The sequence below is a fragment of the Pleurodeles waltl genome, chromosome 2_2 (assembly GCF_031143425.1).
Source record: "Pleurodeles waltl isolate 20211129_DDA chromosome 2_2, aPleWal1.hap1.20221129, whole genome shotgun sequence".
Classification (NCBI taxonomy): Eukaryota; Metazoa; Chordata; class Amphibia; order Caudata; family Salamandridae; genus Pleurodeles; species Pleurodeles waltl.
This window is the reverse complement of record NC_090439.1, coordinates 1120726817-1120749464: the sequence shown is the minus strand read 5'-3', so window position 1 is coordinate 1120749464 and position 22648 is coordinate 1120726817. Positions and strand designations below refer to the sequence as shown.

General features: G+C 47.6%; 1 protein-coding gene across 1 annotated transcript in view; it reads right to left on the bottom strand.

Annotated features, from left to right (window-relative positions):
• Window positions 1–22648, bottom strand: part of LOC138282912 (latent-transforming growth factor beta-binding protein 4-like) — a 269263-nt gene that overhangs the window by 234777 nt on the left and 11838 nt on the right. The window contains exon 3 of the mRNA XM_069220935.1: window positions 623–781. Within this exon, the coding sequence (XP_069077036.1) occupies window positions 623–781 (159 nt within the window). The remainder of the gene's footprint in view (window positions 1–622; window positions 782–22648) is intronic.

The window sequence follows — 22648 nt, the reverse complement described above, 5'->3', positions numbered from 1 at the left end:
GGCTTCCCTGTTCACTTTCTAAGTCTCAGAATCGACAGAGAGATAGCAGGGGCATATCTGCTCATGCATGCCCTCACTTGTGCCCCATAATGCACCCTGCCTTAGGGATGACTTACTCTTGGCACATGCAGTGTTAGGCACACAGGGATGTGTCAGGTTGTGTTTTCAATTTAGCCTGCACCAACACAGTCTGCCATGGCAGCACTGGGTGGTTTTGGTGAGAGGTGCCTGGGGGTGGCCCAACAGGTGCTGCAGCCCTCAGGGTCCTTCCTTAGTACCCTAGGCACTATGTACCAGAAGTACTATTTATGAGGGACTTACAGTGGTAGCTAAAGAGTTTGCCAATTGTGCAAAACAACTGTGCTGTTTTGGGGAAAGAGACCTGAACTTGGGACCTGGTTAACAGGGACCCAGTGCACTAACCGTCAAAGCCACATCAGAAACCAGGCAGCTAGCAGGCCAAGAGCAGTCACACACCAAGCCAGGAAATAAAATGAAAGAGGTAACCAAGATCAATTCAAGCGATGGGTAAAAATAAAAAAAAGGGTTTAGTAGCAGCCACAGAATCAATCTTGAAACTGAACACGTTGATATTCTGTGTAAAGTGATCTGCGCAGCTCACCTGTGCACTCTAGGGTGTCCTGGTGAAGCTGGAAGCCTGGCGGGCAGCTGCAGACCTCCCCCTCCAGCAGCAGCCCTGGGGGGCAGCCACAGCTCCGGTCACTTGTCTGACGGATCTGGTTCCCAGGACAGGCTGTGGTGTGCACCTCCGGCACCGCCTCTGTTTGAAGACAAGAGAAAAGTAACAGTGAGTGTGAGGTGCCAAAACTCACCTGTGCACCTTGAAGCAGCTAGGACCATACCCCAGCTGAACATTGTTTAATCCATTTCATTCTTCTAGTGCCTTGACACAAAAAACACAATAAAGGTAACTTAACTATCAGAAGCAACTCTGGAGCACTCTACTAAGTCTCCAAGGCCAGCAGTGCTCATGCAACCATCTTGCAGAGAGGGCAATGGACAGAAGGGGGAAAATGTGCACGCGCAGTCTTCACCGAAGATCAATAAATAAGCCCATGCATGGTTTGGCCTCTATGAGCCTCATCGGTGAGGTTTAAATTCAGGAGCAGGGTGCCTAAGCTCTAAGTCAAGGCATATCATAACCTTTTAGGGAGACTGAGGGACTAATTTACAACGTTTTGGCGCAGAGCAGCACCGCAGCCTTCTTGCTGCGGTGCATTGCGTAAAAACAAAAGGGCAGGAATGCACAGTAACTACAAGATACTGCGCATTCCTGCCCTTTTCCACAGTGTTGGCGCACAAATTGCTACCATGCGCCAACACAGGCCCTTTTGCATCATGGTGCAAGGGTGCCTGCGTTACAGGGATGATTGTTTTTGTGCAGGAAGGGTCACCTTTCTGCACAAAAACAATCACGAGAGGCATTTTCCTCTTTCTATGTGTGCTGCAAGAGGAAAAACCAGGGAGAAACAAATATATTTTCCCCTGCTGCGCCACCCTTATGCCACCCCTGGGATGGCGTAGGCTTTTGACGCATTCCCAAGTTTACAAAATCTTGTAAATCTGGGAATGCATCAAAATCCATGGGTGCTGTGTGGGAACACTCACTACAACACCGATGGAACGCCTCTTTGACACAAAGTAAGGCAACGCTGCGACTTGTGCTGCGTTGCCTTACTCTATATATAAAAGGCTATGAAAAGCCACGCAAAGTGGCTTTGCATGGCCTTGTAGATATGAGCCTGCGCCGCTGGTGCATCACAAAAAGTGACGCACCAGCGCTGCAAACCGCTTGTAAATAAGCCCATGAGTTTTATTTGGTGAGCCAATCATGAATCCTCCCACGCTCAGCGGTGTAAATGGTATTGCCGATGCTGTACATCACATTCTGTATACATTAATGTGTGCGGCCTCCAAAGGCGGACGGCGTGCATCAACCACACTATGGGCCATATTTATGCAAAGTGGTACAGTGCAACGCAGCAAGTCACCTTGCTGTGCTGCCCTGCCCTCCGTCACAGGGACAGGGCAGGAATGTGCCGTATTTATCCAATACGGCACATTCCTATTGTAGGAAGCTGGCTCTCTACATAGTGCACTAAAATGAAGTACACTGTGTAGAGAGTCCAGTGGATCCCCAATTGGTATTGCAGAGGCAAAAGTAGCTAGGACTAATGCTCTATTGTGTGGTAGTGTGTGCAAGCAGTTAGGCTTATCAGAGGGTAGTGCTAAGCATTTGCTGTACTCACAAAGGCAAAACATGAGACACACACTCAAAGAATAAATCCAAGACCAATTTAGAAAAATAACAATTCTTTTATACATGTTTCAAACCCAAGAACTTCATAATCAGGTAAGTAGACTTTTAATCATAAATACTTTGCAGTTTCAGAAACCAACACAGTGCAACTCTCAGAGTTCTCTCAATGTAGGCAAACAATGTTCAGCAAACACAGGGTTAACAGAGACTTATGCAGTTGAGCTCTGAGAGCAAAAGTAAGTACTGGGCACTGATCAAAACCACACCAGAAAGTCACACCGGGCAGCACTGTGGCGGCCGGGTGCAGAGGTGAAGTAAGGCGTCGGGTGCCCAATGGTTCTCGGTGGGAGTTGGACCTTGTGACAGACAGGCTGCAGGCTCTGACTGGGAAGCCAGTCAGGGACAACAAGCAGGCAGGTAGTAGACTTGGGGTGCCCGAGGACGTAGGTGCTCCTTTGTTCCTCTTCTCCTGTGCCCAGGGGTGACGGATGAAGTGGTGTCTTTAGGCGTCAGGTTTTCTTGTCCAGGAGCACTCGTGGTCAGGGGGTCCTGCATGTTGCAAGTGTCATGAGGGAGTCTGGCAGGGGCGGCCTCAGGGTGGACTCAAGCTCTTAGGACCTGGGGGACGTCGTAGGTACCAGTGACCCACCTCAGATCGAGGCAGGGGCGACGAGTGCAGTGGTTGCTGGAGGTGTTGGGTTTTCACTCACCACCAGGCTGTGGGAGAGGGTGCCTGGCTGCAGAGGGTGCAGGTGTCGTGTGGGAGTCCAAGATGGGTGAAACCAAATTGGACATGGTCTCTGGAAAGCTGGGGAACCGCGTTGGCACCGTTAGCTGGCTTCACCGCGGGTCATGGACGTCGGGCGCAGTCGTCACTTCAGGTGTCAGGTTCCCGAGATTCCAGCAGCTGCAGAGTTCTTTCCTTGAAGTTTTTGTTGCAGAGCAGGTCCGCTGGTCATGGGAGACTTGTGCCTTTATGGAATGCAGGACAAGTCAACTTCTTGGGCAGAGTCCTTTGAGGTCAGCAGGCAGTGCAACGAGGTCAGCCGCTACTTCTTTTCCTCTTCTGCGGGTGCAACTCTTCTTTGTCTGTATCTTCTTAGGCCGTGAGGATCTGTTCAAGGGTGTCACCCAATTTCTCAATTTAGGGGCATTACAGGGAGTGCCTTGTGGTAGCCAATGAGCTGACCACCTTTAGGGACAGTACAAACTTTTTATGACCACTTCCGCTGGCAAGTGGGCATAACCCTAACCCTAGGGGCCTAATTCCTTCCAAGCAAGATGGAGTAATTTGAGAAGTGGTGTCCACTTCAGCTCATCCACCTTAGAGGTGGGACTTGCATGAAGTGGGCACACCGCCTAATCTGCCTAGTTTTTCCGCTTGTGCTGCCGCCAAAAGTGGGGTCAGGACAGGGGGGTTCACCTCCGACATTTGGAGAGGCCTGGGTCACATAACAAAGGCAGCAAGGCCTTTGAAACTTCCTGCACTGGAATGTCCATCCTGCCTGGGTGGGGTGATAACACCTCCGTCCAGTGCGAGGCTTTGCTCTCAGGCCCTCGAAAGTGCTGGCTCTCACCTTGGGGGAGGGGGCAGAAACGCACCTGTGGTGGCTGAACTGGCCAGGACCAGTCAGTCAACACACTAGTAATTGGTAGGTTTTCAGGGGGCACCTCTAAGGTGCCCTCTATGAGCATTTATTAAGAAGTCCATCATTGGGATCAGTGAGGGTTTATTATTCTGAGATGTTTGATACCAAACATCCCAGGATTCAGAAAAGCCGTCATGTAGCTGGGGAACTTGTAATGACCAGTGTCCAGCACATGCATTTAAAATGGCTTCCCTGTTCACTTTCTATGTCTCAGAATCGACAGAGAGATAGCAGGGGCATATCTGCTCATTCATGCATGCCCTCACATGTGCCCCATAATGCACCCTGCCTTAGGGATGACGTACTCTTGGCACATGCAGTGTTAGGAGACCTGGCACACAGGGATGTGTCAGGTCGTGTTTTCTATTTAGCCTGCCCCAACACAAGCGGTCTGCCATGGCAGCACTGGGTGGTTTTGGTGAGAGGTGCCTGGGGGTGGCACAACTGGTGCTGCAGCCCTCAGGGACCTTCCTTAGTACCCTAGGCCCTATGTACCAGGAGTACCATTTATGAGGGACTTACAATGGTAGCTAAAGAGTTTGCCGATTGTGCAAAACAACTGTGCAGTTTTGTGGAAAGAGACCTGAACTTGGGACCTGGTTAGAGGGGACCCAGTGCACTAACAGTCGAAGCCACATCAGAAACCAGGCAAAAAGTGGGGGCTAACTATGCCAAAAAGGGTGCTTTACTACACATGTCCTTTCCCCCTGCGCTGTGGTGCAAGGGTGCCTGCATTGCATGCAGGATTGTTTTTTTGCAGGAAGGGGCACCTTCCTGTAGAAAAACAGTCCTAAGGGGCACATTCCTCTTTCTAGGAAGAAAGAAAGAGGAAGTAATGAGGAGAAATAAAGATATTTCTCCTCGTTATGCCTCTCCTGGGGAGGAGTATCTTTTTGGCTCATTCCCAGGGTTACCAGGTTTGCTATATCTAGAAATACATCAAAAACCATGGGAGTTGAGTGGAAACACCCATGCAACGCCCATGGGATGCTTCCCTTATGCGCTTCATTGCATTACTCTAGATTTTTTAAGCCATTCAAAGCCACATAAAGTGGATTTGCGTTGCTTTAATGATCTGATTTAGAAGTTTGCGTCACACATGTACCAAGTTGCGTGGTGCAAGCATGACGCAAACATCTTACTAATATGCCTATTTCTGAAAAAGTGGTGGAGCAAGTCACCTTGCTGTGCTGCATCACTTGAAAAGGGGAAAAAATGCACTGTATTTAAGGCAATAACGGCATATTTCCGTCCTTTCCCCTGTGCTGGCGCACAGTGGGCTGCCTAGCACCAACACAAGCAGTGGCATCATTTTACAAGTCAACATTCTATTCACTTGCAGTGTTTGAATCAACCCTTCCATCTCCTTTTCCTCTGTGGGCTCTCCAGGAGGACCAAATCGTTTTTCATTTCCTGGGACACCCTCTACTTAGATTGGTTTTTTTTCAGCAAGCAAACACCAATCCATGTCTTGTTGCCATCCTTGTAAAGTCAGTGGTTCAACTGCCCCAATTTCCGTGCTGTATTTCACCTAGCGACTCCAAGGCCAAAGGGGTATAACCAAAGTTTACTGTATCTAGGTGGCGAGTATTCTCCCCAAACATTTAATATGCAACACTTGGGTGTGTCCGATATTGAGTATCCATCACGTTTTTCATTGTGTCCCTAGTAGACGACCAGTAAGGTTGTGTATATAGGCAGCCCCAGACCACATGTAAGAAGGTCTGTTGCCCCCCACACTCCCTCAAGCAGCCCGCTGTCGGGCATCTGCCCATGGTATGTAGAGCAGTACGGAGTAGTTGGAGTGGTGCAATAGGTGAAGTTGAACTAGTCTAAAACTGGTTTTGATGGTGATTTCTCTGGGCACTCCCAGGGCCTCCTCCCATTCGCCCTTTTCAAATTCCCCAACCTCTGACTCCTATTTAACTTTGAGGGCCCGCAGGGTGTCGGGGGTAAGTTTACCAACTTTTTATATATCAGGGAGATGGTTTTATTGCACAGTCGTTCTGATAAGATATGGTCTTCTAGTGAGGAGTTTTCCTCGATCGTCATACTTTTTGGTATATGTGAGGCAAGAGCAAGTTGGAGATATGTGTAGTGTTACGTATGCGCTAGTTGGTACTGGTCTGTCAATTCCGTCATCTTCAAAGGTGTGTCTGTGTTGAAGGGTGGGTCGGAAAGAAGGCTTAGGTCGTGGTTGAATCTTGGCGTTTATAACAAGAACATATGCGTTCACTGCAACAATAACACTGCTTCTCTTGTTTTTTCTTCCTCAGGGAGCGTCCTGTGTAAGTGGCTCAACTATGACCAGGGAGTGACGGTTTTATCTTGTTCTCTTTCCTTCTCTTAGAATTCTTGCAGAACTCCCGCCATCATCCTTGGGGAAAGAAGAGACACTGCGGTAAGTTGTTATCTTTTATAGTATGCACCACCACTGATACAACCATGTGGTGTCACTCATCTGGGGAACAGTGTTATGATTTTGCCCGTGAGGGGCGGGGGATAAGCTCTCAGACACTGGGGAATGGTATAGTAGTCATGCACGAGAACACCATGGTGACTGGAGTAGATGCCGCATGTCTTCAGCAGAACACTCCCCTCTCCCCGATCTGCGTGGTGTAGAGAAGAAAGAAAGAAGTGGTCTCAGACGCAAGCCAGAGAAAAAAATAAAGACGCGGAAAACAAAGGAAAAGAAAACTCACGCCCGAACAGAAATAAGAAAAACTGAAAGTAAACCACAAAATAAATCCTCCCCACAATGTTCACTGCCGGCCCCGGTTCACTCACCACAAGGGCCACAGCTCTCCCTGTGTTGTGGCGGGGTCAGCACATAGGCGGCGATGGACACCACCACTCTTCCGTCCAGGTCTCGTCCTCCTGCTCCTCTCTCCGATTGTCATATTCCCGGTCGGCTTCCTCCATCGGGTTGCACTGCGTCTGGTTTGAAGCCCAAGGGGTTACACAGCCTGTATCCGACACACCTCTTTGTTGTTCATGCTTCTTGATATATCCACGTTCTCTTTGTTCCTTTTCTCCTTCATGTGCTCTCTGCTCCTTTGCCTCCCCACGCTCTATTTTCTCTCGCCTTTTTACTTCCGTGTTCCACCCTCCTGGTTGATCTCTTGGGTGCATCCAATGGAATTTGTTCGTTGGGGAGTCAATTCTGGGACTCCGTTCCTGCAAGCAAAAGTCCTTTGTCACTGTTGTTGTTTTTGTATCCCTGCCCTTCTGACATCTGTTTTCCTTCACTTCTTTTTCCAGGAGCTCCGTGGATTGAGTGGAGAGGAAGCGATCAGTCACCGTACCTAGTGACACGCCAGAAAAAGCGGTGGTTGGGGCGGGAGCACCTTCACGGTCTCCCTTCCATATGTCACCCAGTTTGGTGATACCAATCAGTGTCCATTTTCCGGATCCCTGCAGTCTGCCAACCTTTGATAGGAGGTCGCTCGACCACAGAGGGGTCATTTCAGTTAGTCAGTTCTTTGAGCCCAGAAAGCCGTGGCCTCCCTCCATATTTGGACTTCTATTCTGGTGTGTACTGGAAGCGTTTGAGCTACTTTGGACTTATAGATTGCTCCTTCGTAGCCCTCTCTACCCCACGCGAGGTTGTCAATTTGTATAGCCGGATCGACCCATGGCACAAAAGCCCAATCATGGACAGCTGTTAATTTGTGAGGCCCAGTATTGTTTTTGTATGTCGGATAGCCCGATACCCCCATTGTACATGCCTCTGGTCAGTTTCTGGAGGGCAGTGTAGGGTTAGCTGGTACCCCAGAGTAGAAGCCGAAGAGCGGCCTCTATTTTGAGAAAGAAGTCCTTGGGCACCAAATAGGAGTGTTCTGCAGTGCGTATATCAGTCGCAGCAGTCTCATCATTTTGAACATCGCCGCTTGTTCCAGAAGAGACCGCGGCAGAGCTCTCCAATGTTGTATGTCTGCCTCAAAGCATTTTAGTATGGGGATCAGGTTTTTGTTGTAAAACAAGTGTGGGTCTTGTGTTACATAGATACCTAGGTATTTAAACCCCTCGTTCACAATAGGCATAGGTATCTCTCCCTGCAGCATTGGTTTGGGCCATGTGACTAAGTGCATAAATTATTTTTGCCAATTGATCGTGTATCCAGAAAAGGTGCCCAAGATATGGAGGATCTGCATTCGTCTAGGAATAGTCAATAGTGGGTCTGCTGCGTAGAGTAGGATGTCGTCTGCATATAGGGATATGAATTCCTCCCATTTTCCCCCCAGGTGATCCCCTGAACTAATTAATCCTTACAAATCCATGCTGCTAGTAGCTCCAAGGCCAGAGCCAAAATTAGTGGCGACAGCTAGCACCCCGTCTCGTCCTCTGATGGAGTTCAACAGTGCGTGATGTCCTGCTGTTCACCCTAACTCAGGCCTCCGATTCCAGGGATTAGGAGATGGATCCAGATCAGGAAGACAGGGCCAAAGCCAAAGCGTGCCAGAACTGCACGCCTATAGTCCCACTCCAGGGTGTCGAAGGCCATAGAGGTGTCCATAGACAGGACCATTGTGGATATTCTATTGTCTCTTGTGACAGTCACCACGCCAAAGTGCCGTCTGACATTCAGTCTGGTGCTTCTATTGGACATAAATCCAGATTGATCCACTGTAGATCAGGGTCGTTATAACCTGTCTAAGCCTAATGGATAATAGTTGAGTAAGGACTTCAATCTCAGTGTTTAGGAGAGAAATATGTCTGTCCAACCCAGATAGCTCCAGTTCTTTTTTTATCTTTGTGAATTACTACAGTTGTGGCCTGGCACTGGTCCAGAGGGAGTCTTCCCTCTGCTCTGGCCTGGGTATATATATTAGGTAGATGAGATGCCACTTTACTAGCTGGCCCTTATAGAGCTCAATGGGAATGGCATTTGGTCCTATCACATTTTTGGAAGTTAGGAAGCATTTTGCCTGTACCATCTTGCTGGGTGTGAAGTCGCTGTCCAACATCTGTGTTCCTCCGACAGTGTTTTTTTATTTTTTTATATCATGGATCTCATAGAGTTAGGAGGTGCCGCTGGCCTTGTAGAATGCTGAATAATCGGTTGCAAATTCCTCCGCTACATCCCCTGCCCTGGTTCTAATCTTCCCACGGTCAGTCGTGAGCTGAAGCATCCAGTTTCAAGCCTGGTCTCTCTTTTCTAACCATGCCAGGAGTTTGCCAACTTTATTCCCGACATGCAGTGCTTAATTTTTAAATAAAAATGTGCCGGTGCCCAAAGCTCTCCTCTGAAACATGCAGTTGCTGCAAATAAATGTGCGAGCACAGAATACTGAGGCAGCATAATCCTAAAGCCATTTCAAGCCGTTTTAATCAATTTACAGCCACTCCCTGCCCCTTCAGCTCACTATTGCAGCTCTCTCCTTTCTCCCTTTGTGAAGCTTTTCAGTCTTTCTCTTCCTCTGTCTTGCCCATATATGTCTTTTGCTAGCAGTAATTGCCTGATGCAGACAAATAAGTGCCAGCCCCCAAAAATAAGTGCTGGTGCACCCCACCAGCAACCACCGGCTCAAATTAAGCACTGCCAACATCTAATAATCTCCTTTATGTCATGATGTGGCCCATACGCACTGCATCATCCGCTAAGTCCCTATATTCTTTTTCCTTTAGTATGAGGGTATGTAGTTGCCTCATCCTCCCTCCCGTGTAAGTTTTGCTCTAGTTCAGCAATTTCGCCCTCTAAGCATCCATGTTTGCCCTTGCCTACTTCCTTTTCCCTGCAATCATAGAGTAAGCCTGGCCCCGTAATACAGTTTCGTATGCCTCTCAGGCACTAATGGCCGACTTCACTGAGCCAATATTGCCTATGAAATAGGTATCTGTCGTTTGTCTGAGGTCAGTCATGGTCTTGTTATCTTTCAGGTACCATGGGTTGACTGGTTTTGGGCCCACGGTTATTTTGGAGTCCCTTCCTAGCTCTAGCCATATTGGTGAGTGGTCAGAGATGCGAAGGGACAAGTGTTTCACCATACCCGCTCTGGCCACATGAGTGTGATGTATGGAGATGTGGTCTATGTGGGGGGCACTGTTGGGTTCCCCCATAGGAACGTGTATTGTCGCCCCACCAGGTGGTGGAGATGCCATGTATCGACGAGGTCCAGGGCTTCCGTGAATGTTGCTAGTGTGGACGTCATCTCTGGTCAGGCCTATCTTCAGACATGACAGCAATGTAAGCGCCCCCATGATTAGTGTGCCCACTGGTAGCTGCAGTAGTAATGCACTTAGCGTAGCGAAGGTGAGTTGATGGTGGCGTGGCGGAATGTATATTGAGCAGAATATGATGTCATCCACATGTGTACCCTGTACATCCCGCGTTGTATAAGGGGCGTGAATGATGCTGTGTTTTTAACCAGGATGCCCACTCCCCTCGGGTCGGAGATGTAGCCTGCACGGGCTGCCAATGTGTAACTGCTACAAGTTAGCGCTTTGCAGGTGTTTCCCAACAAGTGGGTCTCCCGCAGTAGCACTACGTCCGGATTGTGCTGTTTTATGTACTGCATAATTATGCACCTTTTTAATTTGTGGCCAAGGCCATGCACATTCCAGGACATCACCCTAAGGGTGCTTGGGGTGTGCCTGAGTGTCTAGTGTTGCGTGTTGTGGTAGCATCATTGGGTGTGCAGATCAAGCCCCTCCTGCACTCATTAGCGATCTGTGATTTACCTGCTGTAGGAACACTTAACCAATCCCTTAAAACAGTATCTCCCCTCCCTATCACTCTACTCAATGGCCTCTGAACTCCCAACCACCCCCAACTCGCAGAGCACCTGTCACCCCCTTCAACTTGGTATCGTAACTGTTCTTTAGCATTCTTAGTTTAAACCAAGAGAGCCCAGAACCCTTATACTGAATGGACAGATAACAATATTTATACATCCTAGGAAATTGTGATATAGAAGAGAAAGGTGCATACGTATAAACATAAATGATTCCTTGAGGGGAATACATTGTGAGTAGAGCAGAAAGAGTGGATTAGTTATGGTTCCTATCTTCTAAAACAAGATCTCTTTTATGCACATTGTGTGCTTAGAAAATAGGTCAAGAGTATTTCAAGGTCATAACAAAGAGATATGAATTTGTAGGAAAATACTTTTTAATCTGAGCTTCACACACTCACACCCATCCATATAGGGCTTGAGTAGCATGCTAAATTTAAAGAGCTCAGGTTCCGAGCGAACATGGAGAGGGAAAAAAGTTCTAAAGGGACGGTCCCAGAACTTGAAGGTATCTTTCTCCTCAGTTGCGAGGGTTGAAACTGAGAATATGGATTTAATAGATGCTCTCAGATGGTGTTCATTATCTAGAAGGCATTCATTAGGCGATCATTCGAAAGTCCAGGACTGCAAACAGTGTGTGTAATGACTAGATCGGAGGTGGTCACCCAAGGGACACAATTGACCACTGGCAGCATTTGTTTTCTTGACCCTCATAAAAAGTCCATTGTGCATTTAGGTGACCATGGAAGGATGTCCCTCTTTCTGGCACAAATATTGTTATTCATACTCTGTAAGTTTATGGGACCCATTATAACCACTGGTGGCATCTGTCGGCACATTACAATTAAGCCTTCAATTACACATTTTTATAGATCTTAAAACACCACAAAAAAGTCTCTGATGAACTGGTGTTCAGCTACACCAGAAAGGCGGGGGTGGTTGTCAAGGGCGTCTAGGTGTTGCCTGCCCTGCATATCTGGAATTGAGTTAAATCTGGTGAACTCTCCCAGTGTAACTTAGGAGACCCATTGGGACCTATAAATGGTGTAGCAGAACAGTACAGTAAAACAATATTCTGACTTTGAAGAGCAACCTGAAATCCCTGCTTAAGAATGTGGACAGGACTGAGCACACGAACAGTCTAGTACATCAATTAAGCCCCAAAGCGAAGAGATGCTCAAAGGTGCACGAGCCATTCTTGAGTACATCTGGTATTTTACATACCATTCGTATAAAAACACATTAGCACTTTTGCCATTTGTGGGGGCCGAACAAACGTTTTTGATCCCAAGAGGGGATCATCAGAAACAGTTTGAAGAACACTGCTCTACACAGAAGACAGGTACAGGGAGATAATCCCACATGGCAGGGATTTAGGTGGGACGGGTCCTCCCTGGTCTGAGCACCAGCAGCAATTAACAAGCATTGGCAAGACCAATTGGTCTCTCCTATACAAGATCTTTTGGCTTTGCCAATGTGTTTTAGCTATGTTGTACACCAGTGTGGCTGCTGTTTAGTATAGCAAAAAGGTAGTGGTGTAGAGGAGAGTGGCATGGAGTGCAGTGGAGTGTCAGAGTGGAGTGGTGTAGAGTGAAGTGTTGTAGAGTGAAACGTCACAGAGTGTTGGTGAAAGCTGTAGAGTGGAGAGGGGGGTTGTGGAGTGCCATAGATTGGAGAGGGGTGTCATGGTGTGTCGTAGAGTGGAGTGTCGTGGAGTAGAGAGTCAGAGTGAAGTGGAGCTTCGTGGAGTTTCATGGAGTAGAGTGGAGGGGCATACAGTGCAGTAGAGTAGTGAAGAGTGGAGTAGAGTGAAGTGGAGTGGTGTAGAGTGGAATAGAGTGGTGTACAGTGGAGTACAGTGCTGTTGTGTAGAGTAGAGTAAAGTGGGTGCAGAGAGGCGTAGAATCGAGGGGCAAAGAGTGGAGTAGAGTTTTGTAGAGTGGAGAGGCATAGAGTGGCGTGGTATACAGTGGTTTAGAGTAGAGTGGCGTAGAACGGGGTAGTCTGCTGCAAAGCAGAGTGAAGTGGAGTGGAGTGAAGGGCATAGAGTGGAGTAAAGTGGAGTGGTAAAGAGGGACTTGAGTAGAGTGGAGTAGAGTGTTGTAGAGTGCTATAGAGAGGAGTAGAGTGTCAGAGTGGAGTGGTTTAGAGTTTAGTAGAGTTTTATAGAGTGGAGTAGAGTGGCATAGAGTGTTGTAAAGTGGGGTGTCATAAAGTAGAGTGGTCATAAAGTGGAGTGTCACAGAGTGGCGTGCCATCGAGTAGAGTAGAGGGTCCTAGAGTGTGATGGAGTGGAGTAGAGTGGCACCGAGTGGAGAAGGGTGGCATATAGTGGAGTACAGTACGGTGGCATAGAGTGGAGTGCCGCAGAGTGGAGTGTTGTAGTGTGGAAGGATGTAGAGTGGAGCAGCCTAGAGTGGATCGGCGTAGAGTGTCACGGCATAGAATGTCATAGAGTGGCACAGTGTTGTGAAGTGCCAGAGTTCGTAGGTTGTAGTGTTGCAGAGTGGAGTGGCATACAGTGGTATGGGATAGAGGGGAGTGTCATAAAATGGAGAGGTGTAGAGTAGAGTGAAGTGGCATTGCTTAGAGTGGAGTAAAATGTGAGGGTGGAGTACAGTGGCATGGAGGGGAGTGGCACAGAGTGTCATGGAAGTTATGCTGTGGAGTCTTGTAGAGTGGAGGGGCATGGAGTGGCGTAGAGTGGAGTAGAGTGTTGTAGAGTAGAATAGAGTGGTCTAGAGTGGAGTAGAATGTCAGAGTGTAGTATTGTATGGTGACAGAAGGGTGGAGTGGCATAGAGTGAAGTGGGATCGAGTGGGGAGGCAGAGTGGAGTGAGGTAGAGTGGAGTGGTGTAACAGTGGAGTAAAGTGTCAGAGTGGAGTAAAGTGTAGTAGAGTAGAGTGGTGTGGAGTGTCAGAGTAGTGTACAGTGGAGTAGAGTGGCATAGAGTGGAGGGTCATAGAGCGGAGGGGAGTAAAGTGTCAGACTGGAAAGGCATAGAGTGTCATGGAGTAGAGGTTCGTGGAGTAGAGGGACACAGAATTGAGGGGTGTAGAGTGGCACAGAGTGGCAGGAAGTAGAGTGGAGGGTCGAAGAGTGGAAAGGCCTAGTGTGGAGGGGTACAGAGTGGAGGGGCATAGATTGGAGAGGGGGTAGAGTGGCGCAAAGAGTCTTAGAGTTGAATGGACTGGTGTAGAGTGTAGTAAAGTGGAATAGAGTCATAGAGTCATAGAGTGGAGTGGCATAGAGTGAAGTGCCATAAAGTAGAGTGAAATGTCATAGACTAGAGTGGAGTGGCACAACATGGAATGGAGTATAGTGTCATAGAGTGGTGTGGCGTAACGTGGAGTGGCGTAAAGTGGAATAAAGTGGTGTGGAGTGCAGTTCACTGGAATGATATAGAGTGTCATAGAGCGGAGTGTTCTGGGGTGTCAGAGTGGAGTATTGTGGAGTGACAAAGAGCAGAGTGGGGTAGAGTGCAGTGTTATTAAGTGGAGTGTTACAGGGTGGCATAGAGTGAAGTGGCACAGATTGTCATAGAGTGGAGTGGCGTAGAATGGAGTGGAGTAGAGTGTCATGGAGTGGTGGAGAATGGAGTTGCATAGAGTGGAGGGGCACAGAGGTGCACTGAGTGGAGTAATGTGTTGAAGAGCAGAGTGGCATAGTGTGGAGTAGAGTATGCAAGGTGTGGTAGCGCACTGCCATTACAGACCACACATTTTTAATTGAAACAATCATTACATAGGCACAGACATACAGTTTTACTGATAAAACTATACAGCGCACAATCGATAATGTCTGGTAAGGGCATCATTTGGTGTATTGATTTCCTTTGTTTGTATTAAAATATTTGTTTCTAGCACACTTCAGAATTACGAAAAATTTGATTTGTGCTTTCCTAATTCTTATATATTCGGAAATATTTTTACAGTTCATTTACAGACATTTACATTTTGTTGTGTGCTAGAAAAAATCGTTTCCTTTCACACCCCCAGATAGTCAGATAAATCCCCTCACTTTGAAGTCAGAAAAAGAAAAGTAAACACTAAGGACCATATGTATCATGCATTTTACTGGTTGCAAATGGCCAGATTTGCAGAAACGGGCCATTTGCAGCCGCTAAGATACATTTTGGTATGTATGAATTCCAATTCGCGATTCTGTAACATGTTACCGAATCGCAGTTTGGAATTGCGAATACACACCGATTCAGTATTAGGAAGGAGCGTGTTCAGGGCGGATCCCACGGACCACTGCCTACTCTTAAAAAATGAAAAGAAATGTTTTCATTTTTCTATTTTAAATGCATCCCATTTTCCTTTAAGGAAAACGGGCTGCATTTAAAAAAAAAAAAGATTATTTTATTTAAAAGCAGTCACAGATATGTTGGTCTGCTGACCCCAGCAAGTCACTACACCTGTGTATTTTGCGTTTCCTAATGGGTCGCAAATTGAGACCTAACCCATTAGTATTCATGAGGTAGGTCGACTTGTGACCCATTAGGAAACGGTAAATGAAACTCATACAGTTTCATACATTAGGAATAACGATTACCTAATTGCGATTCGCAGAGAATCGCAATTAGGTAATTACTATTTCTAATAATGATACATATGGCCCTAAGCTCCCTGGAAGACACAGCCAGCTATTTGACCTCTGGCTTTGAATGCACAGCAAATGTTAAAAGATAAGAACAAGATTTAAAGGCCTGTTTACAGAAAGCAAGCACTCGTGGAAGAATACAGTAAACAAGTTATACTCTATGGCAGTTCTTTAAATGGAAAAAGAGAAGTGCTGGTACTCACCAAATTGATTGGGATGGGTCTTGAGGGTCTGGTAGGGGCGTGTCTGGGGGAGTGGTTTCGAGACAGGCATTTAACAATAGCAGTATTTTCTTAAATTCACTGCAAAATGCCCTGTTGTCCTTCGGCCAAGTTTATTCATGAGTGCAGGGCATAGTGGCATTTTTTTGCAGTTTTAAATAGTCTGAACTTGGCAAGAGAGCATTCAAGCTTTTACCTTGAAAAGCAGAAGTTTTACATTAAAGCATACTTTTTTTGTTTGTTTTTATAGCACGGGGAGATTAAGTGGCTTGCCCATAATCACAGGACATTGAGCGGATGCTGGGATTTCAACTCCCTGTGCCATAAAAACAAAAAAAAGTATGCTTTCATGTAAAACTTGCGCTTCCTATTTAAAGCCTGCCAAGTGTGCGCAAGATATAACTACAAAAAAGTACCAATTGCGCTCTGAAGGTAGGTAGAAAAATATTTTATTAGTTAATAAAAAACATAAAAATGCATCTGAAAGATACAAATACAAATAAGCATTAACCTAAAAATATATACAGATAGTAAAATGTGAGCAGAAAACGAAAGTTAAAACAAGACCCTCGTGATTAGGGAAAAGGAAACCCAAATGCAATTCTAAAACCTAAAAACCTGCTGATTTAATAAAACGGACAAAATAATCAAAAACCGTCACTATGAGGATGCTTAAGACCTCGGCATCTTTTTTTTGGGGCAACACAGCCTATTATCTAAAAGATGCATTCTAGGTATGCAAACCCCCTACATCACCAATAACTAATGTCTATGGGATGAATTCTGATATTGTAGGACTGGACAATTACCTTTTTTACCTAAGGAGTGCTAGGTGAGCTTGCTGAGGGCGCCATGGCAGTAAGGATTTTCAGAAACTGAATTAACTTGGTGTTTAACTTTTCATTACTTGAGACAAGAGCTGTTATGACACCCGACCTGCAGGACTAAACTCCCAGGATAATAAATTCTTTTTGCAGCAGTTACCTTCTCTGGCGTCCCAGAGCTGGGAAAACGCAAACCACATGGATAAGGGTCTCCCTAGTCTGATGACATAGTCTACAAGCCTGTGATTGCCATCCTGCCTCTCTTTTCCATTTTGAGAGGAAATCCAGGGTTGGTAGATCTCCCACCTCATCCGTAAGAGTGTCTGCTTAGTTTTCCGTGCTAATGTGGCAGATAGGATACAGGGTTCCTTATCCCGCACATATGAATTTAGGACTAACCATCCATGAGATCGATTCGATAGAGTCTCCATGTCTTCTAACCGGCTTAAGAACTTAGCCGATTTGTTGACTTCTTTTCTGAAGGCTGGTGCCGGTGGTAAGCTGCCCCACAAATCACCCAGTTTAAGCCAGTGTAAAGAAATGGCTCCCTGTTGCAGTTACCCCCCACTTTTTGCCTGATACTGATGCTGACTTGACTGAGAAGTGTGCTGGGACCCTGCTAACCAGGCCCCAGCACCAGTGTTCTTTCACCTAAAATGTACCATTGTCTCCACAATTGGCACAACCCTGGCACCCAGGTAAGTCCCTTGTAACTGGTACCCCTGGTACCAAGGGCCCTGATGCCAGGGAAGGTCTCTAAGGGCTGCAGCATGTCTTATGCCACCCTAGGGACCCCTCACTCAGCACAGACACACTGCTTGCCAGCTTGTGTGTGCTGGTGGGGAGAAAATGACTAAGTCGACATGGCACTCCCCTCAGGGTGCCATGCCAACATCACACTGCCTATGGCATAGGTAAGTCACCCCTGTAGCATGCCTTACAGCCCTAAGGCAGGGTGCACTATACCACAGGTGAGGGCATATGTGCATGAGCACTATGCCCCTACAGTGTCTAAGCAAAACCTTAGACATTGTAAGTGCAGGGTAGCCATAAGAGTATATGGTCTGGGAGTCTGTCAAAAACGAACTCCACAGCTCCATAATGGCTACACTGAATACTGGGAAGTTTGGTATCAAACTTCTCAGAATAATAACCCCACACTGATGCCAGTGTTGGATTTATTAAAAAGTGCACACAGAGGGCATCTTAGAGATACCCCCTGTATTTTACCCAATTGTTCAGTGCAGGACTGACTGGTCTGTGCCAGCCTGCTGCTGAGAGACGAGTTTCTGACCCCATGTGGTGAGAGCCTTTGTGCTCTCTGAGGACAGAAACAAAGCCTGCTCTGGGTGGAGGTGCTTCACACCTCCTCCCTGCAGGAACTGTAACACCTAGCAGTGAGCTTCAAAGGCTCAGGCTTCGTGTTACAATGCCCCAGGGCACTCCAGCTAGTGGAGATGCCCACCCCCTGGACACAGCCCCCACGTTTGGCGGCAAGTCCAGGGGAGATAACGAGAAAAACAAGGAGGAGTCACTGGCCAGTCAGGACAGCCCCTAAGGTGTCCTGAGCTGAGGTGACTCTGACTTTGAGAAATCCTCCATCTTGCAGATAGAGGATTCCCCCAATAGGATTAGGGATGTGCCCCCCTCCCCTCAGGGAGGAGGCACAAAGAGGGTGTAGCCACCCTCAAGGACAGTAGCCATTGGCTACTGCCCTCCCAGACCTAAACACACCCCTAAATTCAGTGTTTAGGGGCTCCCCAGAACCTAGGAAACTAGACTCCTGCAACCTAAGAAGAAGAGGACTGCTAAGCTGAAAAACCCTGCAGAGAAGACGGAGACACCAACTGCTTTGGCCCCAGCTATACTGGCCTGTCTCCCCACTTCTAAAGACACTGCTCCAGCGACACTCTCCCCAGGGACCAGCGACCTCTGAATCCTCAGAGGACTGCCCTGCATCTAGAAGGACCAAGAACTCCTGAGGACAGCGGCTCTGTTCACCCAAGACTGCAAATTTGTTACAAAGGAGCAACTTTAAACAACCTGCGTTTCCCGCCGGAAGCGTGAGACTTGCTACTCTGCACCCGACGCCCCCGGCTCGACTTGTGGAGAACAAACACTTCAGGGAGGACTTCCCGGCGACTGCGAGACCGTGAGTAGCCAGAGTTGCCCCCCCTAAGCCCCCACAGCGACGCCTGCAGAGGGAATCCCGAGGCTCCCCCTGACCTTGACTGCCTGTTCCTCAGATCCCGACGCCTGGAAAAGACTCTGCACCCGCAGCCCCCAGGACCTGAAGGATCCGAACTCCAGTGCAGGAGTGACCCCCAGGAGGCCCTCTCCCTTGCCCAGGTGGTGGCTACCCCGAGGAGCCCCCCCCTTGCCTGCCTGCATCGCTGAAGTGACCCCTTGGTCTCCCATTGATTTCTATTGCTAACCCGACGCTTGTTTGCACACTGCACCCGGCTGCCCCCGTGCTGCTGAGGGTTTACTTTCTGTGCTGACTTGTGTCCCCCCCGGTGCCCTACAAAACCCCCCTGGTCTGCCCTCCGAAGACGCAGGTATTTACCTGCTGGCAGACTGGAACCGGGGCACCCCCTTCTCCATTGAAGCCTATGCGTTTTGGGCACCATTTTGACCTCTGCACCTGACCGGCCCTGAGCCGCTGGTGTGGTAACTTTGGGGTTGCTCTGAACCCCCAACGGTGGGTTACCTTGGACCCAAACTTGAACCCCGTAGGTGGTTTACTTACCTGCAAAAACTAACTAACTGTTACTCCCCCCAGGAACTGTTGAAAATTGCACTGTGTCTAGTTTTAAAATAGCTATATGTGATTTATGTGAAGACTGTATATGCTATTTTGATTATTCAAAGTTCCTAAAGTACCTACCTGCAATACCTTTCATTTAAAGTATTACATGTAAAATTTGAACCTGTGGTTCTTAAAATAAACTAAGAAAAGATATTTTTCTATACAAAAACCTATTGGCCTGGAATTGTCTCTGAGTGTGTGTTCCTCATTTATTGCTTGTGTGTACAACAAATGCTTAACACTACTCCTTTGATAAGCCTACTGCTCGACCACACTACCACAAAATAGATCATTAGTATTATCTCTTTTTGCCACTATCTTACCTCTAAGGGGAACCCTTGGACTCTGTGCATACTATTCCTTACTTTGAAATAGTGCATACAGAGCCAACTTCCTACAGCCAGGCTATGCTTTTTTCCCAGTAATCCTTAAAAATGTTGTTACCCCTCTCAAGGTTGATTTCATGCCAGACTAGGTTTGCTAAAGTCCCCGTGGGAGCTAAATGGAGTCTGTAGCAGCCGTTGACAAAAGCTGCCGGCCTTGCCAATGATTGCTTTGTTAGTGAAAACTCTAGTCTGACTTTGGCTGGGGGAGGGGGGACTGGTCAATGTAGCTGGAAGACTTGTTTATAGGATTTCCCTAATAGCTTATCCAGCATAACTACCTCCGCCTCCTCATTATTTCTGTCCCATATGCAATGGTTGGGAGTAATTTCGCTCTCATAATCATGGTCATTGATTTAAGGGGCCGCCCAAGGATGGACTTTGCCAGGTTGCCGAAGGCCCGGTTTAAGGCTAGTGCCTTCTCCCTTATTACTTCTTTGTGGGCTGCACATGTGACCCTAGAGAACTGCGCTCTGTACACATAAACTGAACTTGGCTGAAAGGCGTTGGGCACTGTGATTGACAACTGGGAGAGTATTCCAGCGCTGCAGCCTTACACTCTAACTGACAGCGCAAAAGTTCCAATGTGGGGGGCTCTAGCTGTCAGGCCCCATCTTATTCCTCTTGCACAGTCAGAACGTAAGGCTGCAGCAGCAACCAACCGCTGAGTGGTGTGGAGTGGAGTAGCAAAGAGCAGAGTGGTGTAGAGTGGCGCAGCATAGAGTGGTGAGGCATAGATTGGCATTGTATGGAGAGGAGTGGCATAGAGTGGCATTGTGTGGAGTGGCGCAGAGTGGAGAGAAGTGGCATATAGTGGAGTGGCATAAAGTGGAATAGTGGAGTGGAGTGGAGCGGCTTTATTGTCGAATGCAGCTGTGAAAATCAAAGATTTATTTTTGCTTTCAAAAAGTGCACATTGTCATGTTTCTGCTTGGCACTGAAGGGGAGGTACTTTGTGTGGATGCGCTCCAATGGCTGATTAAGAGAGTAAATGATTTGCCCAAAACCACAGGATGCTGAGCTGACGCCGATACTCAACCCTGCTTCCCCAGCTCCAAAGTCAGCAGCTGTGGCCATTACGCCACATGCAGTAACTAGTAGGGTTTACAGTTTGCACCCAGTTGGATTTTACCTACCCACAAACCAGCAGGGGCGGCTCCTCCGCTATGGTGGTGGGTTGCTGCCCCCCCCCCGCCAGCATCAGCTGCAAACCTTTAAAAATAAAACAATAATAATCAATGTTTATTATCATTTTATTTTTAAAGGGACGGGCCATGGGGGTGACGAGCACTGAGGGGAGTGCAAAGAGCACTCCCCCAGTGCGCATGTGTGTCTCTGAGCAGCGACATGATTGGCTGAGGGGCAGGCTGGAAGCCTGTGCCTTCGGTGCGGCGGAGAACGGTGGCATGCTTAAGGTAAGTTTTTATTTATTTTAATCTTTGTTTTGTTCATCTCTCCCGCCACTTTGCACAGTCGCCAGGTGCGACTGCAAACCAGTGATTAATTTGACCCGGTCGTTGCCGGTGGGGGACACGAGCACTTATTTTTGCGGGTTGGCACTGATTTTTCTGTATCAGGCATTTACTGCAACCAAAAGACACACATGGGAAAGACGGAGGAAAGAAAGACGGAAAAGCGCCACAAAGGGAGAAAGCAGAAAGTTGCAAGAGTGAGGTGAAGGGGCAGGGAGGGGCTGTAAATGGATTAAAGAGGCCCAAGAAGGCTTTAGCATTTCGCTGCCTCAGTATTCTGTGTTTGCACATTTAATTGCAGCAGCCGCGTGTTTCAGAGGAGAGCTTTGGGCACCGGCTCGTTTTTATGTAGAAATTAACAACTGCCACAAACTATTTACCCAGAAGCCCTTTTTGACCAACTCAGGGCTCTAAAATGGTCATAAGAGTAAACAGTATACGCAAGACGGTACTACACTAACGAATTATTTCACGGAATATTATTATACTTGAGTCAAAACAAATTTCATTGAGACAGCATTGTGAATTATTTAAATGGCGAATACCACTTGGGAAGGCTGCAATGTTTGTAAATGACCAAGTCTTTTTTATCTAGGTGTTAGTTTGACTCCTCACAGCCTGCTGACAGTCTGTGTGATCTTGTGGAAGTGACTCAATATCCCGTATGGGTTCTGCTGGTGTGGCTGCAGGGAGACCGACTTCATGGGCCGCAGAACTGGCTCAATACTCAGAGCATCACAATGCTCACGAAAGAGGGGTAATAAAAAGACACAGCTCCGCCCCTTGAATTGCAACCACTTGCAACTCTTGTTAGAGTCCCCAAGTCACTGCTGCCTGGCGTTGTGATGTGCAGGTCCGCGTTCAGTGCTCCGTCTATAGTCCTGAATGTGCTAGCGCTTTGAAATAATGAAAGCGCCCCAACCCACAGGAGGTTGAATCCGAGGGTCCGAGCTGGACCAGGTCAAGGCCCAAGCACCGCTTGCACATGACGTTCATTGAAGTCCCCTCTGCACTCTCCCCCACCCCCGGACGTCCGGCCCTCGTTGTTAAACCTCTGCCAGTAAATAAAAGTTAATAGCTACAGTTTCGGGCAATAACATTCTTTTTCAACCCGTCCTGCAAGGAAAACTGATCGGTATCTGTTACTTTGTTGTGGAAACCTGGGCAATGTTTGCCTTGGAATCGTGGTTGCTATGGAAACCCGCACTTAGGTCGCCATCCAGTTGATAGAGGTTGATTACTACTGGAAGCAATTATTTTCAAGCAGGGATGGTGGAAGTGACGTAGTCCCTACACTTCCCCCTCACAGTCCTAGTTCTTTGAGGAGGGCATTCGCACCATGGAGACAGGCACCATCCAATAGGATTTACTCACATAGTGAAAATGTGCTTCCCACTGGTCACTAGGGCGCATAGTGCAAGTATGACATGGGCGGCAGCCGTGCACGCATCTAAAAAGAAAAAAATATATACAGTGGCAAACAGCAGTGCAAGCTTCCTGCACACGCCCGGTACAGCTGTCGCAGAAGCAGCAAACCTTCTTCCCACACATACAACATGGCCATGGCCACTGAAATTATGCGGCAAGGGAGGGCCAAAATAGGCTGCAGGGGCGAGTAGGTTGTGCAGCAAGAAAAGTCACGCTGCGCAGCACATTTTGTGATAGTATT